We start from the raw sequence: 24,203 nt of genomic DNA on the forward strand, positions 1-24,203 counted from the left end.
GAGAGGGGCGGGTGTGTGTGGATGTGGCCATCAGGGTGGGAAGATGCATGGGTGTGTACGTGGAGAGGGCTGCCAGGCTCTGCTCCTGAAAGTCTGGGGCTGGTGGAGGCGGCACCCTGGCCGGGACAGTGTTGCTCCTTTAAAAGTGGTTGCGGGCCCAGGGTCCAGTCATTGGGAAAGTGGGAGGAAGAAGGGAGCAGCATGGTTAGACCTTCGCTTCAACCTGGGCTGGGACCATGCCTCCTGCTGTGGCTGCTGCTGCCCCCGGTGCCCGATCCCAGGGTGGAGGCTCAGAGGACCTGGCCCTCTCCGTTCTGCCCCGCGGTCTGCGAGCCAAGGCGCTGCCCGCCGCTGCCCACCTGCGCCTCGGGGGCCGCGCCGGTGCAGGACCGCTGCGGCTGCTGCCGCGTGTGCCCCGCGGCCGAGGGCGAGGTGTGCGGCGGGGCGCTCGGCCGGCCCTGCGCCCCGGGGCTGCAGTGCAGCGCGGCGCTCCGCTCCGGGCGCCTGTGGGGCACCCGGCTGGGCACCTGCGGCTGCCCGGCGGCGGGGGCGGCCGTGTGCGGCAGCGACGGGCGCACCTACCGCAGCCTGTGCGCGCTCCGGGCCGAGAACCGCGCCGCGCGCCGCCGCGGGGCGCTCCCCGCGCTGCCGGTGCAGAAGGGGGACTGCAGGGACCGAGGTGGGTGCACGGATCGAGGTGGGGCTGCAGGGACCGAGGTGGGTGCATGGATCGAGGTGGGGCTGCAGGGATCGAGGTGGGTGCAGGGACAGAGGTGGGACTGCAGAGATCGAGGTGGGTGCAGGGATCGAGGTGGGTGCAGGGATCGAGGTGGGTGCAGGGATCGAGGTGGGACTGCAGAGATCGAGGTGGGTGCAGGGATCGAGGTGGGACTGCAGGGATCGAGGTCTGACTGCAGGGATCGAGGTGGGTGCAGGGATTGAGGTGGGGCTGCAGGGATCGAGGTGGGTGCCGGGCCCGGTGCTCTCTGGAAACTTTCTCAAGGAGCCTGTTGGAATCGCGCAGCTCTCCGCGGGTTCTGCCTGCTCCATTGGCCGTAGGGATTCCACTGCTTGCTCCCGATTTTCTTCCCTCCTGGGGTGACTCTTTACGGTCCCCATGTGGTGTCTCTTCCCCCTTTTCCCCCCCCAGTTTCCTCCCCACACCTGTTAAATGTCCTCTTCTCTTCTAATTTTTTTTTTTGTTGTTGTTGTTGCTATTGTTCCTAATGGGGTGGCTGGCCTAGTTCCCTCCAGGCTCATTCTTAAAAAAAAAAAAAATTATTAAGGTATTATATGTGCACATATCTTACCATTTGCCCCCCCCCCCTCTCAATCCCATACATGCCCTTCCTCCCCAGAGTTTTTTTGCGTCCATTGATTATGCTTATTCGCATGCATACAAGTCCTTTGGTAGATCTCTTATCTCCCCAAGCTCATCCTTATGGGAGAGGGGCCGGGCCGGGAGACTGAGGAGAGGAAGGGGAGGGAGGAGAGGTGGAGAGAGACACGGAGAGATCTGAGATCGGACCCCGTAGCAGTGTTTCCCAAACCTTTGACATATGTGATTTGTCAAATCTATAATTTTCGTAACGCTGAGTACCCCTCCTACTCATGAGAACGTAGAATTAGGCGCAGCTAAGCACGGTGCAGTGCATATCCCCACCAAACTCCGGTGCAACGCATATCCCCACCAAACTCTTCCCGTACCCCTAGGGGTACGCGTACCACACTTTGGGAAACACTGCCGGCATAGAGGATCAGCAGGCAAGGGTCCCATCACTCCCCCATAATGGAGCATTTCTTCCCAGGGACCAGAAGCGCAGGCTGGCTCAGGAGCAACTACAACTTCATCGCAGAGGTGGTGGAGAAGGTGGCGCCCTCGGTGGTTCACTTGCAGCTATTTCGGAGGTAAGGGAGGCAGAAGGGGGCCACCCACTTGCCGCTGGGCTTTCCGCCCCTGGTCCACGCTGCCATGAGACTCAAAGCGGTCCAGTCACCTGGTGAAGGTCCTGAAGGGACTCGGGTTCTGACTCCCAAATCTGGGTACTCCTGTGCACTTAGGCGGCTGGGGTTTCTCTCTCCCTCATCTGCCAGACAAATAGAATGGAAGGTCAGGTGCGAGAGGTAGAAAGCATCTGAATGATCTTGCTCAGCCCCCTCCTTGTTGTGGAGGGAAATTCTCTGTCAAAGGCCAGTTAATGGTGGGACCTAAACAAGAACCAGCCTTCCCGGGCTCCCAGCTCCCTGCCAGGGCCCTGATGGTTTGGCACCAGGTCCACTCTTGACGCCGGTGTTGTGATTAGGTTGGGCCTATTGGAAGCAGAGGGCTGCTGCTCCCATCAGCTCTGAAGAGGGAGTGTCCCTGGAAAGGGAGAGTTAGAATCAGCTCTCAGTGGGATTCACACCAGACCACCAGACCACCAGGCCACTGAACATGCAGACTCCAATCACACCCGGAGAACATGAAAACACAGGGGAAAGGAACGTGTCTGGGAAACTGTGCTGGAGGTTTGCTTGATAAATGCGAGGTTCCCGCGTTTCCAGACTGTGGTGCATCCCTGACTCTCCTGCCCTCTGCTTGCGCTGTTGTCTTACCGAGACAGGTCACCTCTCAGCGGCAAGAATATCCCTGTGTCCAGTGGCTCTGGGTTCATAGTGTCTGAGGATGGGCTCATCGTTACCAATGCCCACGTCGTCACCAACCGGCAGCGAATCCAGGCGGAGCTGCAGAGTGGGGTCCAGTATGAAGCCACTGTCAAGGACATTGACCATAAACTGGACCTTGCACTGATTAAGATTGAGCCAAATGTGAGTATGTGCGGTCTAAATCAGAGTCTGCGTATTTGGGGGTTTTCATCAATGTGCTCATGTTTTCGTCTCCACCCCCCCTTCCACCTACAACACATGTTTTTCACCTAGTATAGGCTATTTTCTAATTTCCTTTTTTTAGTCCCTTTTCTATTTTCTCTCTTTTTTTAATTTTAAAAAATCATTATTGTTGAAAGTATTACATATGTCCCCCTTTTCCTCCCATTGATCCCTTCTAGCCCGCCTGTTTATTTTCTTCCATGCCAGTCTGTATATCCCTAACAATTTTGATTAGTTCTCCAGCAGTCTTTTTTTTTTTTCTTCTTCTTCTTCTCCTTCCCTGCCTCTTCAACAGATGCTGCTTCTGGGAAACTTACTTCTCTTAGGGTAGTCTTAGAGTAGCATGAATGATCACAGTGAATTCAGAGCTGCTAAGGAATACTGTGAGGTCTCATTACCATTACACCAAGTGCAGTCTGCACTCCAGCAGTACTGACATCATCTAAGAATTTTTTTTGGAAATGCAGAATCTCAGACCACAGGCAGGTCTACTGAATTAGAATCTGCATTTTCTTAAGATCCCCATGTGATTCGTGGGCATATTAAAATTTGAGAATAACTGCTCTGGGTGGTAAGCTTTGTTTGTAGCCAGTTAATTTTTTTTTTATTAAAAACATATTTTTTATTGATTTTTTTATAGAGAGGAAGGGACAAGGATAGAGAGCTAGAAACATCGATGAGAGAGAAACATTGAACAGCTGCCTCCTGCACACCCACTACCGGGGATGTGCCTGCAACCAATGTACATGCCCTTGGCCGGAATCAAACCTGGGACCCTCTGAAGACTGACACTCTATCCATTGAGCCAAACCTGTTTCGGCTGTGGCCAGTTAATTTTAAGGGTCAACTTTTGAGCTAAGTAATTTGCTAATGTCAGTTTATGTTCATCAATTACTTAACTTCTGGATCATTTATTGTAACTTATACAAAGCAATACTTTTAGGTTTTAGAAATGATCCCAATCATCTTAACACATGAGAGTCTGGGTGGGCAATTCTTGGATTATAAATGACAAATGACAAAGACTGTCATATATGTGCTGTACTCAAACACCTGTTGATTCTATTCTTGATTGTCTTCCCCATCCTTCTTGCCCATGTGCAGACTGACCTTCCAGTATTGCTGCTGGGAAAGTCATCTGACCTGCGGGCCGGAGAGTTTGTGGTGGCCTTGGGCAGCCCCTTTTCTCTGCAGAACACAGTGACTGCAGGGATTGTCAGCACTACAGAGCGAGGGGGCAAAGAGCTGGGGTTGGAGGATTCAGACATGGACTATATCCAGACTGATGCCATAATAAATGTAAGTCCCTTGGGAGGGCCATTGTGAGCCCATGAGCTACTTACAGGGGTGCAGTGGGGAGAACACTTCAGAGTGGCTTTTCCCATTGGCCTTTTGGGGATGTCCCGAGTTCAGTTAGATCCTTATGAGAGGGATGGAATGCCATATTGTTAGGCTTCAGCCTGTTTGATACGATAACTGGCATCCATGATATTGGGTGGCCTATTAGGGTCTGTCACAGAGGCCACCACTGCCGTAGGAAGTGGTGGTCCTCTTGCTGTTGTTCTTTCTTTTCTTTTTCTTTTTTTTTTTAAATGTATTTTATTGATTTTTTTACAGAGAGGAAGAAAGAGGGATAGAGAGTTAGAAACATCGATGAGAATCATCGATCAGCTGCCTCCTGCACAGCCCCTACTGGGGATGTGCCTGCAACCAAGGTACATGCCCTTGACCAGAACCAAACCTGGGGACCTTTCAGTCCACAGGCCAACACTTTATCCACTGAGCCAAACTGGTTTCGTCAGTGACTCCAGCATTAATGATGATGGGGAGGGGGAGGGACAACTTTGCCTGACTTGGAAGAACAGGAGCTCACTAGAGTGGGCTGTTTTTGGTAAATCTGTTTAGGAACTATGAATAGTTGACAAGGAGAAAAGCACTAATGATTTTTCTCAAATTCTGTCTCCAGCACGGAAATTCTGGGGGGCCTCTGGTGAACTTGGTAAGTGTCCACTTTCCTTGCTGCTTCATGCTCTTCCTTGTAAAGACTTGACAGATTGCATGGTGCAGACTAATTCTAGCATAGAGATCTGTGGTGTGATGCTTTTCTATGACTGCATCTTAAGCAAATGGTTAGGACAGTGGTCGGCAAACTCATTGGTCAACAGAGCCGCAGTTTGCCGACCACTGGGTTAGGACAACTTAAGATCTACAATGGGTTTGTCATCTTGGTGTGTGATCTCACCCAACCAGGAGAGCTAGGATTTGCTTACACATTATATCTCTTCAACACACTTTCTGTTTTCATTGGACAGTTAACAAAAGTTCTGGGTACTAAACCCAGATTTATGTCAAATGACCTATTGTACTATGTAGTGTATATCCTTGAAGACTCCCTGCTGCCGCATATGAAGAACTGTCTCTCATCCCAAAATGCTAATTTCAGGATGTGGCCTGTCCAGGTTTTTAGTCTTGACCCACTTATAGATGACAGAAAAGCCACACCATGAATCTATTGTTCTATCATGTAGTTAATTATTAAAATCTTTCAGTCTCTCTGGTGAAAATGCCAGCTTTTTTAGTTGCTCAAATCCATGTGAAAACAAAGTGCAGTGCTCATTGGTGCAGCCTGTGATTGCGCTTTCTGAGTTTTTGAGCGGATTCATTTTGGTTCATCTTTACTTATTACACTGACTTGTAGGAGGATGAATTGTGTGTGACTGTGTGACGTTACTGAGCGTTCTTTACTCAGAACACTGCATGTAATTTTGTGTGCCTTCTTTCTCCAAGGGACAATGAGCTTACTAGAATTTTAGACCACACTCTGGACCTACTGAATTATAATCTGTCGCTTAATAGTATTAAATTAAGTATAATAATATGACGTTTTATCCTTTCCATTACCTAACAAAGGCTAGAGGATGATGAAGTGCACGGAGCAGAAAGTATTTCTCACTTCATAGCCTTGGTTTAGTAGAGCTTTGTTCCTAAAGTCAATTTACTAATTCTTATGGATCATTTCACTGAAGTGTTGCTGAAAATCTAACAGCTTTTTGCCTTTGCCATGTTTATTTTTGGTGTCATTTAAGGAATGAAAAGGCAAATACTCCTTGTTCTCTTCTTTGGGTCAAATAACAAACTGTGGTTCACCCTTAAAATCAATGTAATTTGGCCCAGCTGGTGTGGCTCAGTGGTTGATCATCAACCCACGAAACCAAGAGGTCACTGGTTGGATTCCTAGTCAGGGCACATGCTCAGGTTGTGGACTCGATCCCCAATAGGGAGCATGCAGGAGGCAACTGACAGATGTTTCTATCTCTCTACCCCTCTCACTTCTCTCTAAAATCAATAAAGGCATGTTAAAAATACAAATAAAATCAGAATAATTTGGTGAAGGAAAAATGAGCTCAAGATTAAAAAAAAAAATTCCTCCACAGCAACTTGCACATGTAGATCCCCTCTACTATCCTTCTACACATCACCCTCTAAGGTAGCATCCATTGATATGGACTGAAGAAGCCCCCTTTTCTGCTAGCCCCTCTGTACCCTGGCCCTAAGTGACTCACTTCACTCCCTCCTATTTGTTCAGTTTGCACAACTTGGTGACTGAATGATATCTCCTCCCCTGTCAGGATGGTGATGTGATTGGCATAAATACACTGAAGGTGACCGCAGGAATCTCCTTTGCAATCCCCTCTGATCGAATTCGAGAGTTCTTGGCGGAATTCCATGAGCGCCAGTTGAAAGGTAAGGGGAGTGAGGACTTTTTCTTCCCCTTCTGTGTTCTTTGGGAGCACTCAATCTACTGTGGATATAGTTCTGTTGAATACTATCACTGGTACCCAGTTTCTCTAATGGTGGTTTGGGCAGTAATATAAGGACTAGGCATAAAACCGGGCATGGGTTGTACCCAGAAACATTTGGATTGAATTGTTGTGGAAAGGAAACCTGAGGGGCAGAGGCGGGGAGTTGGATGGGAGGATGTCTGTACCAATGATGAAGGTTCTCTGAGGCACCGCCTGAGAGGGCACCTATGATGAAAGGATATTCTGTGACACTGGTGTCTTTTAAGATCACTGCAAGGAGGGAAGTTTTGTTGTTGGTAACACATTATAATTTTCCTTTCCAGGAAAAAAGGCTCTTTCACAAAGGAAATATCTGGGTCTGCGAATGCTGCCCCTCAGTATGAAGTAAGTGTGGGCTTGAATATGTCTGGGTCATTTTCAGAAGTAAAGCAATAGCTGGACCGTCTTGCCAGGGAAACTAAAGTTTGGGATTACAGCTAGGTACTCTTGTGGCCATAGGCTCTACTGATGCACCAGTACTCACTGTACCTTTCAGTTTCTTTCACGTGCCTATATTTTATAATGTCCAATGGTTCTAGGCTTTGTCATAGGGAATCAGAGCACACCTAGGGAAGAATAAGTATGACCTGCTGCAGGGGGTCTTGTTCAGCATCTAGAAGGGTTCAGGAATCTAGAGAAGGGCTGCGGTAAATGAATCAAGAGTCCAGAGACTAAATATAATTTTGGGGAGCCAGATGAGGCTTAGCTAAATAAACCAAGTCCTCCTGTCTCTCTGGACCCCTTCCTTTTTTAACACAAATTGTCCTAAAGCAAGGTAGATATATACATCAAAGGCAAGGTTTAGTATACAGAATCTGTTGTCAGATTGGAGGACGGCTGTTCAGGCGTTTGGCCAGCAGGAGGCAATAACATGTAGATTGAAATGCCCTCAGCTGTCTGGCAGCAGGCAATCATTTGTGCATCCTTTTCAGGTTTGGGGAAATGCCCTTAGCCATTTTCAGCAGGCAATAATCTGTATTTTTCCAGCCCTTGCTGAAGGCTCAAGGTCCACCAACCATTTGATGAACTTCTTGCATTTATGACCTGCTGGAATTAGCTTCCAGCAACCTAATTAATGGAATACTCTCTGGCCACTCTGAGCCTTGAGAGAGCAAGTAGAATATTCACTGAGATTCATTGGAAGGCATTGCCTGGGGCTCCAGAGATCAATTTGCTTTGCTTCTTAAACTTATGGGAAATATCTTCTCACTTTAGCCTTCTTCGAGAAATGAAAAGGCAAGATCCAGATTTCCCTGTTGTGAGTTCTGGGGTTTTTGTATATGAGGTGATTCAAGGAACAGCTGCTGAAAGGTAAGAGAAACCCAGGCCTTTGCCCACCCTCCTTCGTTCTCGCTAGATGTGTGCTGTGGCAAATGTGTAGGATTTAGATATAGGCTGTCTGGCACAGTGGCTCCTGCCCATGTGTGACTATTGAACACTTGAAATGTGGCTGGTATGACCGATGGACTGAATTAAAAAAAAAAAAAATATATATATATATATATATATATTATTGACTTTTTTTTTTTTTTTTTACAGAGAGGAAGGGAGAGGGATAGAGAGTTAGAAACATCAATGAGAGAGAAACATCAATCAGCTATCTCCTGCACACCTCCTACTGGGGATGTGCCTGCAAACAAGGTATATGACCTTGACTGGAATCAAACCTGGGACCTTTCAGTCTACAGGCTGATGCTCTATCCACTGAGCCAAACCGGTTAGAGCCTGAATTTTAAATTTTATTTAATTTTAATTTACTTAAATAAAGAAACTAGAAGCATGCAAAATGTTTTCCCATGAAACTCACCTTTTTTTGGGGGGGGGGGGGAGAGGGGAAAAACTGCCTTGTACTGTAAGCATTGCAATTATAAGATATTATGGTTGTGCATTGTTTCTAATGGATTTCAAAGACTTAAAACAGACAGATATGTAAAATATATACTAATTATTAAAACATTACATGTTAAAATTTTAGTTTAGATATATTGAGTTAGATACATTACTAAATTGGTTTCATCTGTTTAAAAGTTTTTGAAAAAAAAATGTGGTTACCAGAAAATTTAAAACTACATATGGCATGTAGATAGTCATGCTGATTTAGACTTGTGTATTCTAAGGGCCTTTTTTTGGGAGGTGATGGTTCTCTTTAAGCCAGGAATGCACGATATGAGTTAATAGCCTAAGTCTAAATTAATTTTGCTAGGATCCCCAAGTCTGCTCTTTCAATACCTTAGTTATTAAGAATCGGAAGAATCCAAAGGATCAAAAGTTTAGAAACATGCTTTAGGTAATTTAAAATACTTTTGTCTTTGAACTCTGGATGACTGTATCAGACGGCAACACAAAGTAAATAAACAAATAAGCAAACAAAGAAATAAATCAAGCAAAGGTTAGAGTAGCTTTCCAAAGACTGTAGTTTCGAACATTTACAATAACTACCGAGAGCTCAGGGGGCTTGTCCAACAATTACTCTCCTGGGTCTCCCTCTTAAGCTTCTTCAGTATCTATCTCTCACTGTGTTTGTTTTTCAAGAGCTCAATAATCTGTTTAGATCAAGGTAACGCTTTTAGAAGGGGGCAAGAAACCCTCGGGTACTACCTGTTCTGAATAGCTAAGTGTTACTAAACTTGGCTGGTCACAAGCTTTCCTAGACTTTCTTAGTTTCTACTCCTCCCCCCCTCCCCCCCATGCATCCCAATCCTTATTTTTAACTTCTGGTTCATGGCCAAAGCTATTTCTTTCAGCTCTCCAAGGCCTTGCTACTCAGGATGTGGTCTGTAGTCCAGCTGCATTAGTATCAGCTGGAGCTTTTGGGAAATGCAGAATGACAGGCCTACCACTGAATCAGAAACTGTCATTTTAAACAAGATCTCCTTGATTTGGATGCACGTTAAAATGTGGGAATTACTGCTTGCTTGATGTCTCTGCTGAACCAGAAATCTGTTGACTCCACCCACTTATATCTAATAATAATAATAATAATAATAATTATGACAATAACAGCTGGCATTTATTAACCACTTAATACATATCAGGCATCATTTAATATTTTTTACGTGCTTGGTTTGATCCCACAGTAGTCTTATGAAATAGGTATTATTTTACAGAGGACACAGCTGTGGCAGAGAGAGGTCAAGGTGAGAGTTACACAGTAAGTCAGACAACACGAATATGGAACCTAAGTGAACCTCTATATGATCCTGCCTTTGTGGCAGCTCTTCTTGCTTCTGAGAAGCAGACTAATCGAGTGGCAAGAAGATGGGTTTTCAAGTCTGAAGACCAGGGATTAAATCCTAGCCTTTTACAAGCAGTGGGACATTTATCCTGCCTGAGCCTCATATTTGGGCTCAGCCATAATTTGCAGGTTTCTTTTTCCCACTCACAGAACTACCATGAATTGAGTTCTTCCTTTGTGCACTGTATCAGTCACTTTCTAAAGTAACTTTGTCCTAAAGGCTCTCCATGCTTGTAGCTTTATCTACCTTCAAACTTCTCTTCACATCCTCTTGCTTTAAATTTCTCCTATTTTTTCATAAATTCCACATATCTTGGTAATCCTATTACTCCTGCTTCTCCTGAAGTCATTTAATTTTATGTCCCTCTTCCAGCTTCTTTTTGGCTTTAAGACAACAGCATAACTATGTATGTATGGTGGTTTCTGTTTCTAAGATATACATTCTATGTGAAACAATTATGTAGGAGACTGCATACAGTCACAACTTTGGGGAAAGGAGTCTAAAATCAGAGCCTTAAATATTTAGACTTGGAAGGGTGATTAGTTTTTGACTTACTGGGAACAGAGCTTTTAACAATATAGCTCAACATACTCTCTCGTTCAATAAACTATGGTTGAAAATGGGGCAAGTGGGCTGTCAAAATCAAACTGATCAGAGTGTAGCTGTCTGGGGAAAAACATATCGACTGGGCTTTTCATGTTTGCTCATGAGAATGGGAGTATGATTCAGGTTCACAGAGGCCAGAGATTAATAGAAATGAAAAGCTAAACACCTATTCCAAACCAAATCCACTCTATGAAAGGAGTAAACCTCTTACACATGATTGATTGTGGTAGAATATTAATTTTATGAAGGTAAATAGGACTGTTGTCTTCAAGATGATCTCACAGCATATCTTAGAACAGTCCTCATATTTGGAACGATTGAGGCTATTTTTGGTTTTCCGGTTGGTATGTTTACTACCAGCAAAATAGTAGTACCTTAAGAGATAGACATTACATTCTAGCTGGGATAAGTAAAACTCTTAAGAGTTTCATGCTCCTTTTTTTCTCCCCTCCAAGCTCTGGGTTGAGAGACCACGATGTAATTGTCAGCATAAATGGACAACCTGTTACTACCACAAACGAAGTTATTGAAGCGGTCAAGGACAATGATTCCCTCTCCATGACGGTTCGTCGGGGAAGTCAAACTTTGATCCTGACAATCACACCTGAAATAATTGATTAAGTACCTTGACTTAAAGATGAATTATTTAACAAAACCCAAGTTATATTACCTCGTTTGTATTGAAGATGTGCCAAAGATGGCTAGGGTTTTTAGGATCTTTCTTATAAAGAAAAATGAATGCTTAACTATGCATATGCGCACGCGCACAAACGCCCACACGTACAAACACACACACACACACACACACACTTGGGAACTATTAGATTGGGGGTGTACTGCTAAGAAGCTTTACTAAAAAGGATGTGGTGCCAGGAAGTCTGGGAAGCTGAGAAAATTTTGTTTAAAGATAGGAACAACTGGGAAAAAGGCAGTTTCTAATTTAACCTTGACAGAAGGGCCCTTTAGAATTGTTAAACTTCCCTATAGCTACAAACTCACACACACACACACACACACACACACACACACACACACACACACGGCAGGGGTCCTGCTGTGCACCCAGACCTGCCTCTTGGGTTTGGCCATTTCGGCAAAGTCTGGGCAGCCCCGCTGGCTGCCTGGACCTGGGTTTCCGCTGTGGCGCCTGGTCCCTGGGCAGGTGAGTGCCCTCCCAGGAGCCACAGCAGCCTGGCTTTGTGGGGATGGGCTGGCTGGTTTGGGGAAGGAAGGAACCCCTATCCACCAAAAAAACAAAGAATTTCCAGAACTCTGCAGAGCGTCTGAGCCCTCCCATGACACACTCTCCACCACTCTGGCTCTGTCCCTGGCCGCCACACTCTGGTCCTTGAAGCAAGTGGCTGCACTACTGAACTGAGTGACAGGGGCCCGGATGGTGGAGCCAGGTGTTCCTTGCTCTTCTTGTCCAGCCGGGACCAGAGGGAGCCCAGGCAGCGGAGGGCACTTTTTTTTATCAGCTCTTGGGAAGCAGGGGGAGTGTCACCTGGCTCTCTCACACTTAGGATCAGCATCCAGTCAACCCTCTCCAGTCCCAGGGAGGGTCCCTGGTCAGTGCTAAAGTCAGAAAGAGGAGGAACACACACACACACACACACACACACACTATTTTCCAAATATTAAGAAACAACCTGAATCCAGAGTACAAAGAAAATCAAATTTTTAATACTATTCCCTTACAAAATCAGTTTTTCGGGTTGCATTACATTTGGCCAGCCTTTATGGATACAGAGGATGGATATCAGTTATAAGTCAAAATGAAACTGGCAATTATGGATTGTCCCAGAAGCTTATTAAAGACTCTCAAGTTATCACTCTAGCAGTGGAAACAACTTTGGTCTCCAACAGCTTTTCTGACTACAAGAGGACTTCTATAAAATAGATACTTCAATAAATTAAAACTTTACTTTTTACCCAAGCTCTTCGTCTTGGCAAACAGTAATGATTTGAGTCTGAAAACTGCCAAATGTATTTTTTTTTTTTAAAATAAAATAGCTTTCGATGGGGTTTGTGACTTAATTTTAATAAAATTAAAAAAAAAAAAAAAGATGTGAGATGAAGCAGTATTTGTGGCCTAAGGTAGTATATTATTTTGGGTAAGATTTAAATTTCAGTTTGTTTTCTGGGCTTCTCTTAGAAGTGAGTTTAGAAAAAAAAATGTTACATCAATAGACCTCCTTAAAACCTATGTAAAATTTTGTTTGTGTATTTTTCTGGGTCTAGTTTCTTCATGACCACAATTTAAAACACACTGCCTTAGAGTACAGAGATTAGGAGTAAAAATCTACCAATTATTACTGTTGTAAACAAGGTTGGGGTCAGTGTGGTCCAGAACTTTTAAGACAGCATAATCTGTTTTAATATTTACATAATTGCCATCATTTAATAATATCAGAACAGTTGGTGATCATATTAATCAGGAGTAAGAAAGCTGAAATTTTTAGGAAAGCCATTTCATAATGATAGAGCATATCCAGAGTTATTTTAATTGTGATTCTTATTTTTCTTTTAAAAATATGTTCTTTTATTAAGCCCTGACCGGGAATCGAACCATGACTTTCTGGTTCATAGGTTGACGCTCAACCACTGAGCCACACCAGCCAGTTAACTGTGATTCTTGGTCTTTAAGTCAATTATTATGAAACTAAACTTTGAGCAGTTCTATCATGATTGTTCCTAGAACTTATAACTTATTCCAAAATACAGGATCTTAATTTGACTTGTCCATAAAATTCCCCCTTTACTTTGTATTTAACAGTTCTTTGCAACTTAGATTGAAAAGGACGGGAACTAAGTTTTTTAAAACCACTTATTATTCAAAGCATTTCCTTTATTCCCAGTGATCTGGGAATGTGAAAGCTTAGCCGTGGCTCTTTCTCTGTGGCTGACTCCTGTAACCCACAGTGAAAACTTCTGGTACAAGCTTATTGCACTGTTTCTCTTTCTCCCTACAAATCACATCCAAAATCCACCCAGTTCTCAGTAATAATATCCTTTAAGAGTCTGTTTTTCTTTCCAAGAGCACAATGCTCCTCACCTTATCTTATGTAATTGTGAAGACCAGTTTTATAGTCATTTGAAATCTTATTTACCAGCCTACAACATGGGCTCTCTAAATTGGTAAATAATACTTTTTATTTTATTTTTTATTGATTCCAGAGAGGAAGGGAGAGGGAGAGATAGAAACATCAATGATGATAAAGAATCATCAATCAGCTATCTTCCGCACACCCCTTACTGGGGATCAAGCCCGCAACCTGGGAATACACCCTGACCAGGCATCAAACCGTGACCTCCTGGTTCATGGGTGGATGCTCACACTGAGCCACATTAGTTAGGCTAAATACTACTTTTTAGTCAGGAAAATTCTGCTAAGAGGATAGACTAACCCAGACAGATCTTATACTGTTGGCTTTCAAACCATAATTGGAATGAAAAAAATTTCATGTATACATATATATATATATATTCCCCCCCCATGTATATATTGCCCCTTAAGCATAATAATTGTGAAACAATAGGGTTTATTAATAGAATAGTTTACTTCAATCACCTAGTTTTTAGTGAAACAAATGTAATTTTGAGTTTCACTCTACCTACTGAGAATATCCAAACAGTGTTCCAGGTTGGCAAAATTTATTCTGCAGTTTAAATTCAGAATTTCAGTGTATATTTCTACTTTCCCTGAATCTTTCCATTGGTTCTGCTTCAGTTCTCCTGTGCATGAGACTTGGGGGTCACAAAAGGCACAAAGCTAACAATACTCATTTCGCTCATCCTGTTGGGTCCACTTGCTCCAAAGGATTGAAGATATGGCCAAGTACAGAAGTAAAGAGTATAGAAACCCTTCTGCAGCTTATAAATCAGTTGCTAGCTTTTATATTTTGTAATGAGAAAAGGTAAAAACTTAATTCCCTCAACAGTGTTTGCTTGCCATTTTTAGTCAGCAAGGTAACATTTGGATTGCAAATCCACAGTCCAGGAAAATCTTCCTAACAATCTCATTCCTCCAAAGAAGGCAAGTAATGGTCAGGTCTGATATCAAGGAAGAGTTTTGAGCCTGTAGAGATGAATTCCGAAGACTTGCCTCTTTGGGCCATAAAAGCAGCTCTTTTTAATAAACAGTGCACCAATTGCTGCCATCACTTGGCATCAGCCCTCCAGTAATAAGTAATATAAGGTCAACAAACCACCAGATCCCAAGTCCTCCAAGTGTCAATAGTTTCCCTACTGCTGTGCCAGTGTGTCCCAGACAGAAACGATCCACTCCAAAGCATCCCAGGAAGAACGAGTAGAGTAAAGTGGTTATGAAGTAGTGTCCGGTATACCTAGACAAAAGGAATTAAAAGGAAGGTGTTTACCACATGAAAATTAAAACACGTAAGGTAAAGTGAAATGATGATGCAGACAGTCCCTCTGTGGCCTCTTACTCCCTTACCCCACCGACCCTCTCCATAAGATCTCTTGTAGGTCTAGACCAGCAATTTTCAACCTTTTTTTTTTTTTATCTCATGGCACACATAGACTATTTACTAAAATTCTGTAGCATACGAATCTACTGATCTGACAAAAAAGAAATAGTCATAGACTCTTCACTAGAAAACGGTAAAAGTAAATTCTGTGCCTTCAAGCAGAACTTACAGAAACAAGACTCTTTCTTTTTAAGATAAACTCATTTTCAGTGAGAGAAGCCCATACCTTTAACGATAAAACCTTTATTGCTGAAATACTAAGGCTATTTTCACAGGCTTTCTGCCTATCATGGGCATTCTGGAGCTAGATGCTCTGTCCGACTCCTTCATTTTGCAGTGAGGGGATAGAGACTCTGGGTGCCCAAACGTACGTAGGGAGTTGGTGAAAGAGACATTTAGAACTCATGGTCTCTGGTCTGAAGGCCAGAGTCCTCTCTATCATAGCTCTATTGCCCTATCTGTTGATTATGCACAATAGTAATCCTGTTGCCCATTTAACACTTAAGGTAAAAGAAACAGTCCCATCAAGAGATGAAAAGGAAAAGAGCTCTACCTCCACCCAACTATCAATTACCCCATTCAAAGGAACACTTACTTTATACAAGGTTTATTCTCTCGTAGGAAGGTCCTAGGACTGGCACACTCAATTCCGTCCAGGGCCCTGCACTGGACTTTCGTGTGTTCCACGTCACTGTAGGCCTGACCACCAAACTGTGGAGTAACAACCAAAGAAACTCACCAAAGCAAGTCACACAAAATACATCTTTATATCAATTAATAACGCTGACTCAGGATGATAACTATCCTAATGAAGTTAGGGTAAAGCTGTGTCAAAGAACAAGGGATTTAGTGACATACTTTAAGTGACTGTAAATTAGTCCATCCTAAATGTACACTGCTTTAATAACCTCGTTTTTTTCTTCCCTTTTTTTTTTTTTTTTTTGACTGGCTTCTTTAATAATAAAGTTTAAAAATGTATAATCAGCCGAGACTGGTTTTGCTCAGTGGATAGAGTGTCGGTCTGCGGACTGAAAGGTCCCAGGTTCGATTCAGTCAAGGATATGTACGTTGGTTGCGGGCACATCCCCGATGGGGAGTGTGCAGGAGGCAGCTGGTCGATGTATCTCTCTCATCGATGTTTCTAACTTTCTATCCTTCTCCCTTCCTCTCTGTGAAAAATCAATAAAAATATATTTTAAAAATGTATAATCAGTTTCATTATATGCCATTTAGAACAGATGGACACAATACTTTCATTAACCTTTATTTACAGAAAAAAGAGCATACATACTACTGAGCATTTGGGAATGGGTATTTAAAATGCTGACCTTGTATTAGAGGTCTGTTTTATATATATTACAAATGAACATAACTAGGAAAGAATTCAGAATATCGACTGACTTTATTTAGGTCATGATTGTGTGATGAACAGATATTTGTAGTATATCTATAGTATGTTTAAATTCCAGCAAAAAATTTCAGAACAGGACCTCTGACCCTTCATGTAACTGAATTCTAGAAAAGTAAGCACAGCTGGACATTCTCTACTGGCACCTTATTAAGTGCATCACTACTATTTTTGTTGGAGTATTTCTCAAAGAGAAGCTGGCAGGAAAAACAATGCTTATTCCGTGTACTCTCCCAGGGAGTCAGGTACCTGGGCACTGCCAGTCCTATAGTTTGAGTGCCTTGACAAGATCAATTCAGTTTTCAGTTAAATTATATAAAATTACCTGATCTCTAAACAATGCTAACTCAAACTTTTATCCATAAATATCAAAAGGACAAAATCTCACTGTATTGAGAATATTTATTTATGCTTTATTACAATATAAACTGTCTTTTAGTACTTTCAGGTTTATTCCTCTGTGTCTAATTTAGTACAAATAATATTTTCCCGTAAGGGGGGTGAGGGCATCTGCTGGAGGGTGGAAGCGGCCAGGGAGAGGTCAAAAAGGAGACTTATGTAATACTTCAAACAAAAAGGAATTTTTTTTAAAAAAGTAAAAAAATATATTTCCCCATAATTTTGTTACACTTGATTGTGTTTTGACTTGTATTATACAGCAAATATAAGTGTGCATCCATAATGGGGAGAACACACATAAATTTCACTAGTTTTGGGGAATCTGACTAGGCCATGTGCACCTAGCTTTAGAGATATTATTAATGGAACCAAATAGTTTCTCTCTATTCAAAGAGAACATTGTTAATAAAGGCTTCTTCTTGAATCCTATAATCTCCTACAAAGACATCCTATATTAGAAAAGCCTAATATGCAAATCAACTGAACAGCAAAAAAACGACCACTGGAAAGACGAGTCGCTATGATATGCACTGACCACAAGGGGGCAGACGCTCAACCCAGGAGCTGCCCCCAGCCCGCAGGCCCCAGGCCAGCCAAGGCGAGTGCCCGAGGTAAGATCATGTACATTTCTGGATGAGTTTGCTTATAAAACAAAACAAAAACCCACCTTGAGACAACCATAACCAAGTTCCTGGGATGCAGTTGTATTTCCAACGTGATCCACTGGGTCGTCACAGTCTATGAATTCATCAGGTCTACAAATCACCAGTAAGATCATGATCATCACATGGCCTTTGCAATTGGCTCTTTACATATATATATAATCAAAACAGGCAAGAGACATTTCTTTCAAGTTTTCTGGGGTTTAATGTCACTCTGACTCTTCCCCAAGACAAGAAGAGATGGTGTCAATTAGACTGAAGCGCCGCAGGTCAAATAGACAGCCATCCAACCATCCATCCATCCAAATGACCCTTTTTATTGGGGGGCAGGGGTTGTTTCTGGTCCTGTTTCTGCCCGGATTCTACTTCTGCCATAGCTTCAACTCTTCTCTAGGCAAACATCCCCAAGGCTCTGGGGGCAAGATTAAGGCCAAAGGATTCCCAGTTCTCCTTTGCAGTTCCCAAACGCCTTTTCTTATTTGACTAAAAAGAGATGTAAAAAAAAAAAAATGACTTGGATATTTCTTTCCTCTCTCACAGTCAAGTACCTTGTAGGCAGGGGCAAGTGATTTACTTTAGTTGCGGCTCACATAATACCAGGCCCTACGAGGGAATCTCTTTAGGGTAAAACGGAGAGAGGAGGCACAACCTCCTACCCTCCCCTTCTTCCGGAGGCTGTATGATGTCACTCCTCCCTAGATCTCCTCCTTCGGGATCCCAAAGGAGCTGTCACCCACATCCAAGGTGAGAGGACTGAGCAACCTGTCATGATATTTACCTCCCGAGTGTTGACTAACGGGTCATCAGGTGGAGAAGGTCCGGGAAACCCCCCCAAAGCATCCTTCCTCTCCTCCTCCTCCCCCAACACAACACCCCATCTATTCCCTGCCCTATATCGCCATCTCCACCTGTCTCCACGACTTGGGTAGCTTACAGGAAAGAGCAAAGGATGACTGGAGAGGTGGCGTCGCCATATTCCCAGCTCGGAGCGCCGGCGGGGACCTCCGGGTGGGCGGCGCCGGCGGACGTGAGCTCGGGCTCCGCGGTAGCGTTGAACGAGTGGCTCCGGGAGACACAATGCAGCAGGAGCAGGTTCCCCAGCAGCAAGGCCGCCTGACCGCAGAGAAGTAAGTAACTCACCGGGCAACCACCCAGCACCATCTTCCCGGGCCCAGGGGCGGATACCGGGGCCTCCGCCGCCGCCGCCGCCGCCACCACCAGCCCCGGCAGGCAGGCAGCGGGATCCGAGCCTCGGCCAGGTCAGGCCTCTTCCGTAGCCCCGCTCTTCCCTAGCCAAGCAGCCAATGGGCGCGCAACCCGGCGCCCCGCCCCAAACCCCTACCACCAATCAGAAGAGGCTGCGCAGGGGGCGGGGCCTCAGTTTACCTCCGGGGTCTCACGCTCCGCCTCCTTTTACGCTAAGCGCTTCCTCCAATCGGCTTCCTCCGACCCCCGCCGTGGGGCGGGCCTAGGAGTAGAAACGGGCGCGGACGGCGGGTGGGCGGGGCGGACGAGCGCGGCTCGGAGCGTCCAGATAGCAATTCCATTTTCTCGCCGGGGACTCGGGCTTTCCCTACGTCAGCGGTAGCGAGCGCGATGTCGGGAGCGAGCTCGGACAAGGGCTGAGTTGCGTCAGTGGCGAGCGCGCGTGTTCGGCCCCCGGGCGCGCGCGCCCCTGCCAGCTCCAGGGCCCCAGGCGGGGTTGGGGAGTGATGGAGCGGGCGGCGGCGGCGGCGGCTGAAGCGACCGGACGCTGAGTGGAACCTGCGGCGGAGTCGGCCGACATGGGGTCCCGCGCGGGCTCGCCCTTTGGCACACTCCGCTTCCAGTGGCTGCTGTTGTTGGGCTTGGTGGGCCCGGTCCTCGGCGGGGCTCGGCCAGGTGGGTGTCCGCCCCCGGAGACCTTCTGGGGCTGCCGTTTCCTAGGGCGGGGACGCTCGGAGTCCACCCCGAGGTGCCCGGCCGTGGAGAGGGGCCTGGCCTGGCGACTGGACTCGGGGTTCGGGAGGCGGAGCCGCTCCAGCTCTGTGTGTGTGTGTGGACAGTGCTCAGACCCGAGGGTTGGGGTGTCTGGCGCCCCCCAAAACCCTTCTGGGCACGGGTCTCCCGCCGGATCCCTCTGACTCTGTCTCCTGTTTGACATGCCGCGCCCAGCTGGGTCCCCCAGCTTCTCTCCAGACTCGCTCTGGATCCCGCTCTGACCTCGGGGAGTCTGCTGGGTGCGCGCCGAGGGTGTGTTCATGTTTAAACTGTTCTGAGAAATGGAGCTGGGACTCGCTTGGCAAGTTAATGTCACTTGGAAAGAGACCGGGAGATGATGGAACTTTTGGTCCAGGGTATCAGAATTTGAAAATTGGATGTTCATGTTTGATCAGCGGAGTCATCAGTAGGCACACAGAGCGGAATTTAAATGTAGTGATGGAATAAAAGTGGTGTGTGTGTGTGTATGTGTGTGTGTGTGTGTGTGTCTGTCGTGTGTTGTGTGTGTGAGCGCGCTCATTTTTCTTGGGCCATTTTGTTGTAGGAAGACTAGTTCTTTTTGGAAACCAAGTGCTACATTTCTTGGCCAGTCTTCTATCTGTGTTTTTTCCTGGGTTTGTAATGTCTTAAATCCTGACAAATAACCCCTGCTCCGCTGCAGTTACAGGATTTATGCAAACTTGCTTTTGAATTGTAAAGCTTCCCTTGGATATGAAAGGTGTTAGTTAATATTGGAGGCGCCCAGACGTAGTGGAAGCAAATCGCCAACACTCGAGCTTCTTTCTGGACACAACTTTATTTTGGCTGTTGTGTTAAATTGTTGTTTGTGTGTCTATATTTTCCTTATCAGTTATAGAGTATTTTTGTTGTTGGTTTTTTTTCTTTTTCTTTTTCTTTTTCACTAAATCATTGCCTTGAGAATTGTTCAAAGGTGATGACAGAAAATTTCAATGCAGGCTGGCTGACCTTCAGAAAACTAATTACATTTTTTCCTTATCTTTGTTTCTTTTTCAATTAAATAAATTTGTCCCACTGCAGGGATTTTGAAGCTCTAAATAGTGAAACTTTATTGAAATGGAAGCTACTAAGTTTTTTTTCTGGTTAAGGTTATTGTTGCCGTAACATTCTAGATAGTTAACATTTATCAGTATTTAAGGTGAAGTAGTTTATACATCTGGAGTTTTAGTAATCTATGATTCAATGTGATTGCAAATATAACCATGACTATCTATATCTATGTATCTATCTATCTATCTATCTATCATCTATCTATTTATCATCTGTCTATCTATCTATCTATATTTTACACAAAAACAAACTCTTTGTTTCATTTATTTACTTTTTCCCTTTTTACTCAATTTTTGGGGTGACATTGGTTAACAAAATTATACAGGTTTCAGGTTCACAATTCCACAGTACATCATCTGTTCACTGTATTGTGTGTTCACCCCACCAAATCTCCTTTCATCACCATTTATTCCCTCTATACTCTCCTCCCCCTCCCCCACTCCCTGTAATCCCTACATTCTAGTCCATGTGCATGATTTTTTAGTTTTTTCTCTTTTTTCTTAATCACTCCACTGCCTCCAAGAGCCCTGAGCCTGCTATCTAAGGCTATATATGTAATACTTACGATAATAAATAATTACTATATATATATAGTAATTATTTATTATCGTAAGTATTACATGTATCCCCCTGTTTCCTCCATTGACCTCCAGCCCCCCCCCTGCCCCTCCACACCCCCACCTCAGGTCTTCAGCAACCTATTATGTGTGTTCATGGATTATTAATATATGCATACAAGGTGTAAGACTATATTTTTAATGTTAATATATGTATTGTGAGTACATGAAACAGAGTTTGTTCTTATATTATTTATTAGTTATTATTTTCCATAAGGACAACTGTAAATATGCTTTTGCCCATCCTATATAATATAGTTGCATGGACTTTCCTTATGGTTTTTAACTGTGGCTTTTCACAGTTTATGGCCAGTCCCACATTTAAGTAAGCATGTGTATCCTTTCAAAATTCAGTCAGTGTTTTATCAAATTCCTATAAACATCATGCTTAATTTTTGTAGAGGGGCAAAGGATGACTAAATGTGTTAAATCTAGGTGAGGAATGTAGGGGAAGGTTTCACTGTGGAAGTGATATTTGAACTGATCTGTGTTGGCGAATGTTCACGTAAAGTGACAGGAATATATTCTATGCAGAAGAATTTTTGCAGGAGTACGGAGGGGTGAAAGAACATGACTTGATGGCAATGATGAGAATGTCTCCAGGCAGATGCCTATATATGAAAGAGAGGCAAGGAAGAAGTAAGGTAGGTTTATACCAGTTGGGAAGAGTCTTCTATGCCATGCTAAGGGGTTTGGACTTCACCCTGTAGGTAAAGTTCTTTAGGTAACATTTGGGATTAAGAGAACTGACCACAAAATGGATGACAGAATATAGGAGGGAGAGCCTGCGGCTGGCAGAGACCCGTTAGGAGGCTTTTGTAATAGTGTGTAGTGAGTCAATTCCTGTCTCCCTACTGGAATGTTCCTCCAAAATCAGCTGACTGAACTTTTGCAATACAGGAAGGATGTTTAAATCATGTGCTGAAATCTTTTCTGCTAATGGGAAAGGAATTTAAAGACCTAATAAGTACCATATACATCCTGGTTAAATAGGCTCTGAAAGAATTTTACTGCCATTGTGTCAATGAGGAAGTGCAGTATAAACTCCAAACAGATGGCACTCACAGGAAAACTTTTCTTTTTAAACTGTGACTAACAGAGGTACCTGTGTGTCACTGTGAAAAATAACAAAGGGAATCAAGTATGATACCTCTTCCGGTGTTCTCTTTTAAGGTAGTAATTACGATGCACAGATCTAGAATTAAAAAGAACATTTAGAAAGACTAGCAGTCTAGGAAAAATGAGTTTTAAAGTGTAATTACTCATGGTGACTCACTGTAAAACGAACTATGTAGTAAGAACTTATGTCCGCACTAATTTTGTTTTTTGATGCCAGCAAATTACTTGAATTTGATGTTTGTGTTTGTACTGTACAGTAGAGTGTAGTCTTTTACATTTAAAGATAATTTGGTTTTCATACTTTTAAGTAGAACATAAAATGTTTATAATTGAAATATGTATAGAACAAATTGTTGGGTTCCAATTTGTTTTCAAAAGCACTTTAAATTTTACCTTATCAAAGTGTAAGATACCGTTATATTTGTGTCTTATAAAAAAAATCTTGGTTTATTATAAATCCTCCCCAAAGAAGCAAGTTCTGAGTAACTGGAGGCTTTTTCTTGGAATAGCCACAAGCACAAATATATGACAAATAGCCTCATGATATATACAGGCTATATATATCTATATTTTTGGGTGCCCCCCCAAAAATATAGACACATTTTAACAACTGATAGTTTAGTTTTGAAAGTGAAATGTATTTTAATAAACATTGCCTTTATTTATTTATTTATTTATTTATAAAATATATTGATGTTTTACAGAGAGGAAGGTAAAGGAATAGAGAGCTAGAAACATCAATGAGAGAGAAACATCGACCAGCTGCCTCCTGCACACCCCTCACCAGGGATGTGCCGGCGACCAATGTACATGTCCTTGACTGAATCAAACCTGGGACCTTTCAGTCCCCAGGCCAACGCTCTACCCACTGAGCCAAACCGGTTTCTGCTATTTTTTTTTAAAATTTCTTTATTGATTAAGGTATCACATATTTGTCCTCAATCCCTCATTCCAATCCCCACCCCTCCCCACTCATGCCCCCACCCCCCTATTGTCCCTGACCACTGGTTAGGCTCACATGTGTGCACATAAGTCCTTTGGTTGATCTCTCCCTTTTATCCCCTCCCTCCCTTTGAGGTCCAGCAGTCTGACCCATGGCTCCTTATCTCTGGGTCTGTTCTTGTTCATCAGTCTATGTTGTTCACCATTTCTCCTAGATGAGTGAGATCATGTCCTACTGGAAATATACTTATAAGAATAAAAAATGAGACAAGCATTAATCATTATGCTGAGAGGCATATGAATCAGTCTGTAGTGAGTTTCTTTCTGGGCCAACAGTTCTTTTGAGACCCAATTTCAATGTCAAATAGTTCTTTGTGTATACGTGTCAGCAATGATATTTCAGTTCTGGGTGGTGGATAAATGGTGGTAGGCAGGTCCAACCCTCTCTGGTTTGGTCCTGGGCAGCCTGCAGTGACACACAGCTGTTGACTGCTACTATGGCAAGGCGTCATCAGTGTCTTCCATCTCAGGACTGCTTCTCTTCTGCCTTCATGGTTGGAGTAGTCTTATTTTTTTCTTTTTATGAAATATATATATTTTTTTGATTTCAGAGAAGAAGGGAGGAGAGATAGAGGCATCAATGATGGGAGAGAAATTGGCTGCCTCTTGTACACCCCCTACTGGGGATCTAGCCTGTAACCCAGGGTGTGTGCCCTGACTAGGAATTGAACCGTGACCTCCTGGTTTATAGATCAGTGCTCAACTACTGAGCTACACTGGCCTGGTAACACTGCCTTTATAATTATTCAAAGTGTGTGTACATTTTTTGGTACACCCTATATATAGGTGAAAAAATATATATTTATCTATCCTCCCCCCACCCCAGTATATAGCAGAGTCTTCCATCCTTTGAGGTATGGCATCCTTTGAGTCCATGCTATAAGATTTACCTCATAAGTAAATCTG

The 24,203-nt window shown here is 43.8% G+C and overlaps 3 protein-coding genes across 3 annotated transcripts in view; 2 read left to right on the forward strand and 1 right to left on the reverse strand.

Moving 5' to 3' along the window:
- The first annotated feature begins 104 nt into the window (after nucleotides 1-104).
- On the forward strand, nucleotides 105-12,544 carry HTRA4 (HtrA serine peptidase 4). The gene is made up of 9 exons (XM_084879750.1): nucleotides 105-679; nucleotides 1,809-1,908; nucleotides 2,604-2,808; nucleotides 3,973-4,167; nucleotides 4,835-4,867; nucleotides 6,498-6,612; nucleotides 6,995-7,055; nucleotides 7,926-8,021; nucleotides 11,008-12,544. Exons 1-9 carry the CDS (start codon nucleotides 202-204, stop codon nucleotides 11,171-11,173), a joined length of 1,449 nt encoding a protein of 482 aa, XP_084735876.1. The 5' UTR covers nucleotides 105-201; the 3' UTR covers nucleotides 11,174-12,544.
- TM2D2 (TM2 domain containing 2) lies at nucleotides 12,214-18,805 on the reverse strand. Its single transcript, XM_084879763.1, has 4 exons — nucleotides 18,446-18,805; nucleotides 17,517-17,604; nucleotides 15,638-15,753; nucleotides 12,214-14,898 (listed from the first exon to the last, which is right to left on the reverse strand). The coding sequence occupies exons 1-4, from the start codon at nucleotides 18,670-18,672 to the stop codon at nucleotides 14,685-14,687; spliced, it is 645 nt and encodes a 214-aa protein (XP_084735889.1). The 5' UTR covers nucleotides 18,673-18,805; the 3' UTR covers nucleotides 12,214-14,684.
- Nucleotides 18,806-19,021: 216 nt separating this feature from the next.
- Nucleotides 19,022-24,203, forward strand: part of ADAM9 (ADAM metallopeptidase domain 9) — a 91,811-nt gene continuing 86,629 nt past the window's right edge. Inside the window, exon 1 of the mRNA XM_084879736.1 lies at nucleotides 19,022-19,392. Within this exon, the coding sequence (XP_084735862.1) occupies nucleotides 19,296-19,392 (97 nt within the window). The 5' untranslated portion in view covers nucleotides 19,022-19,295. The remainder of the gene's footprint in view (nucleotides 19,393-24,203) is intronic.

This window comes from Pipistrellus hanaki (genome assembly GCF_964339955.1).
Source record: "Pipistrellus hanaki genome assembly, chromosome: 3".
Taxonomy (NCBI): domain Eukaryota; kingdom Metazoa; phylum Chordata; class Mammalia; order Chiroptera; family Vespertilionidae; genus Pipistrellus; species Pipistrellus hanaki.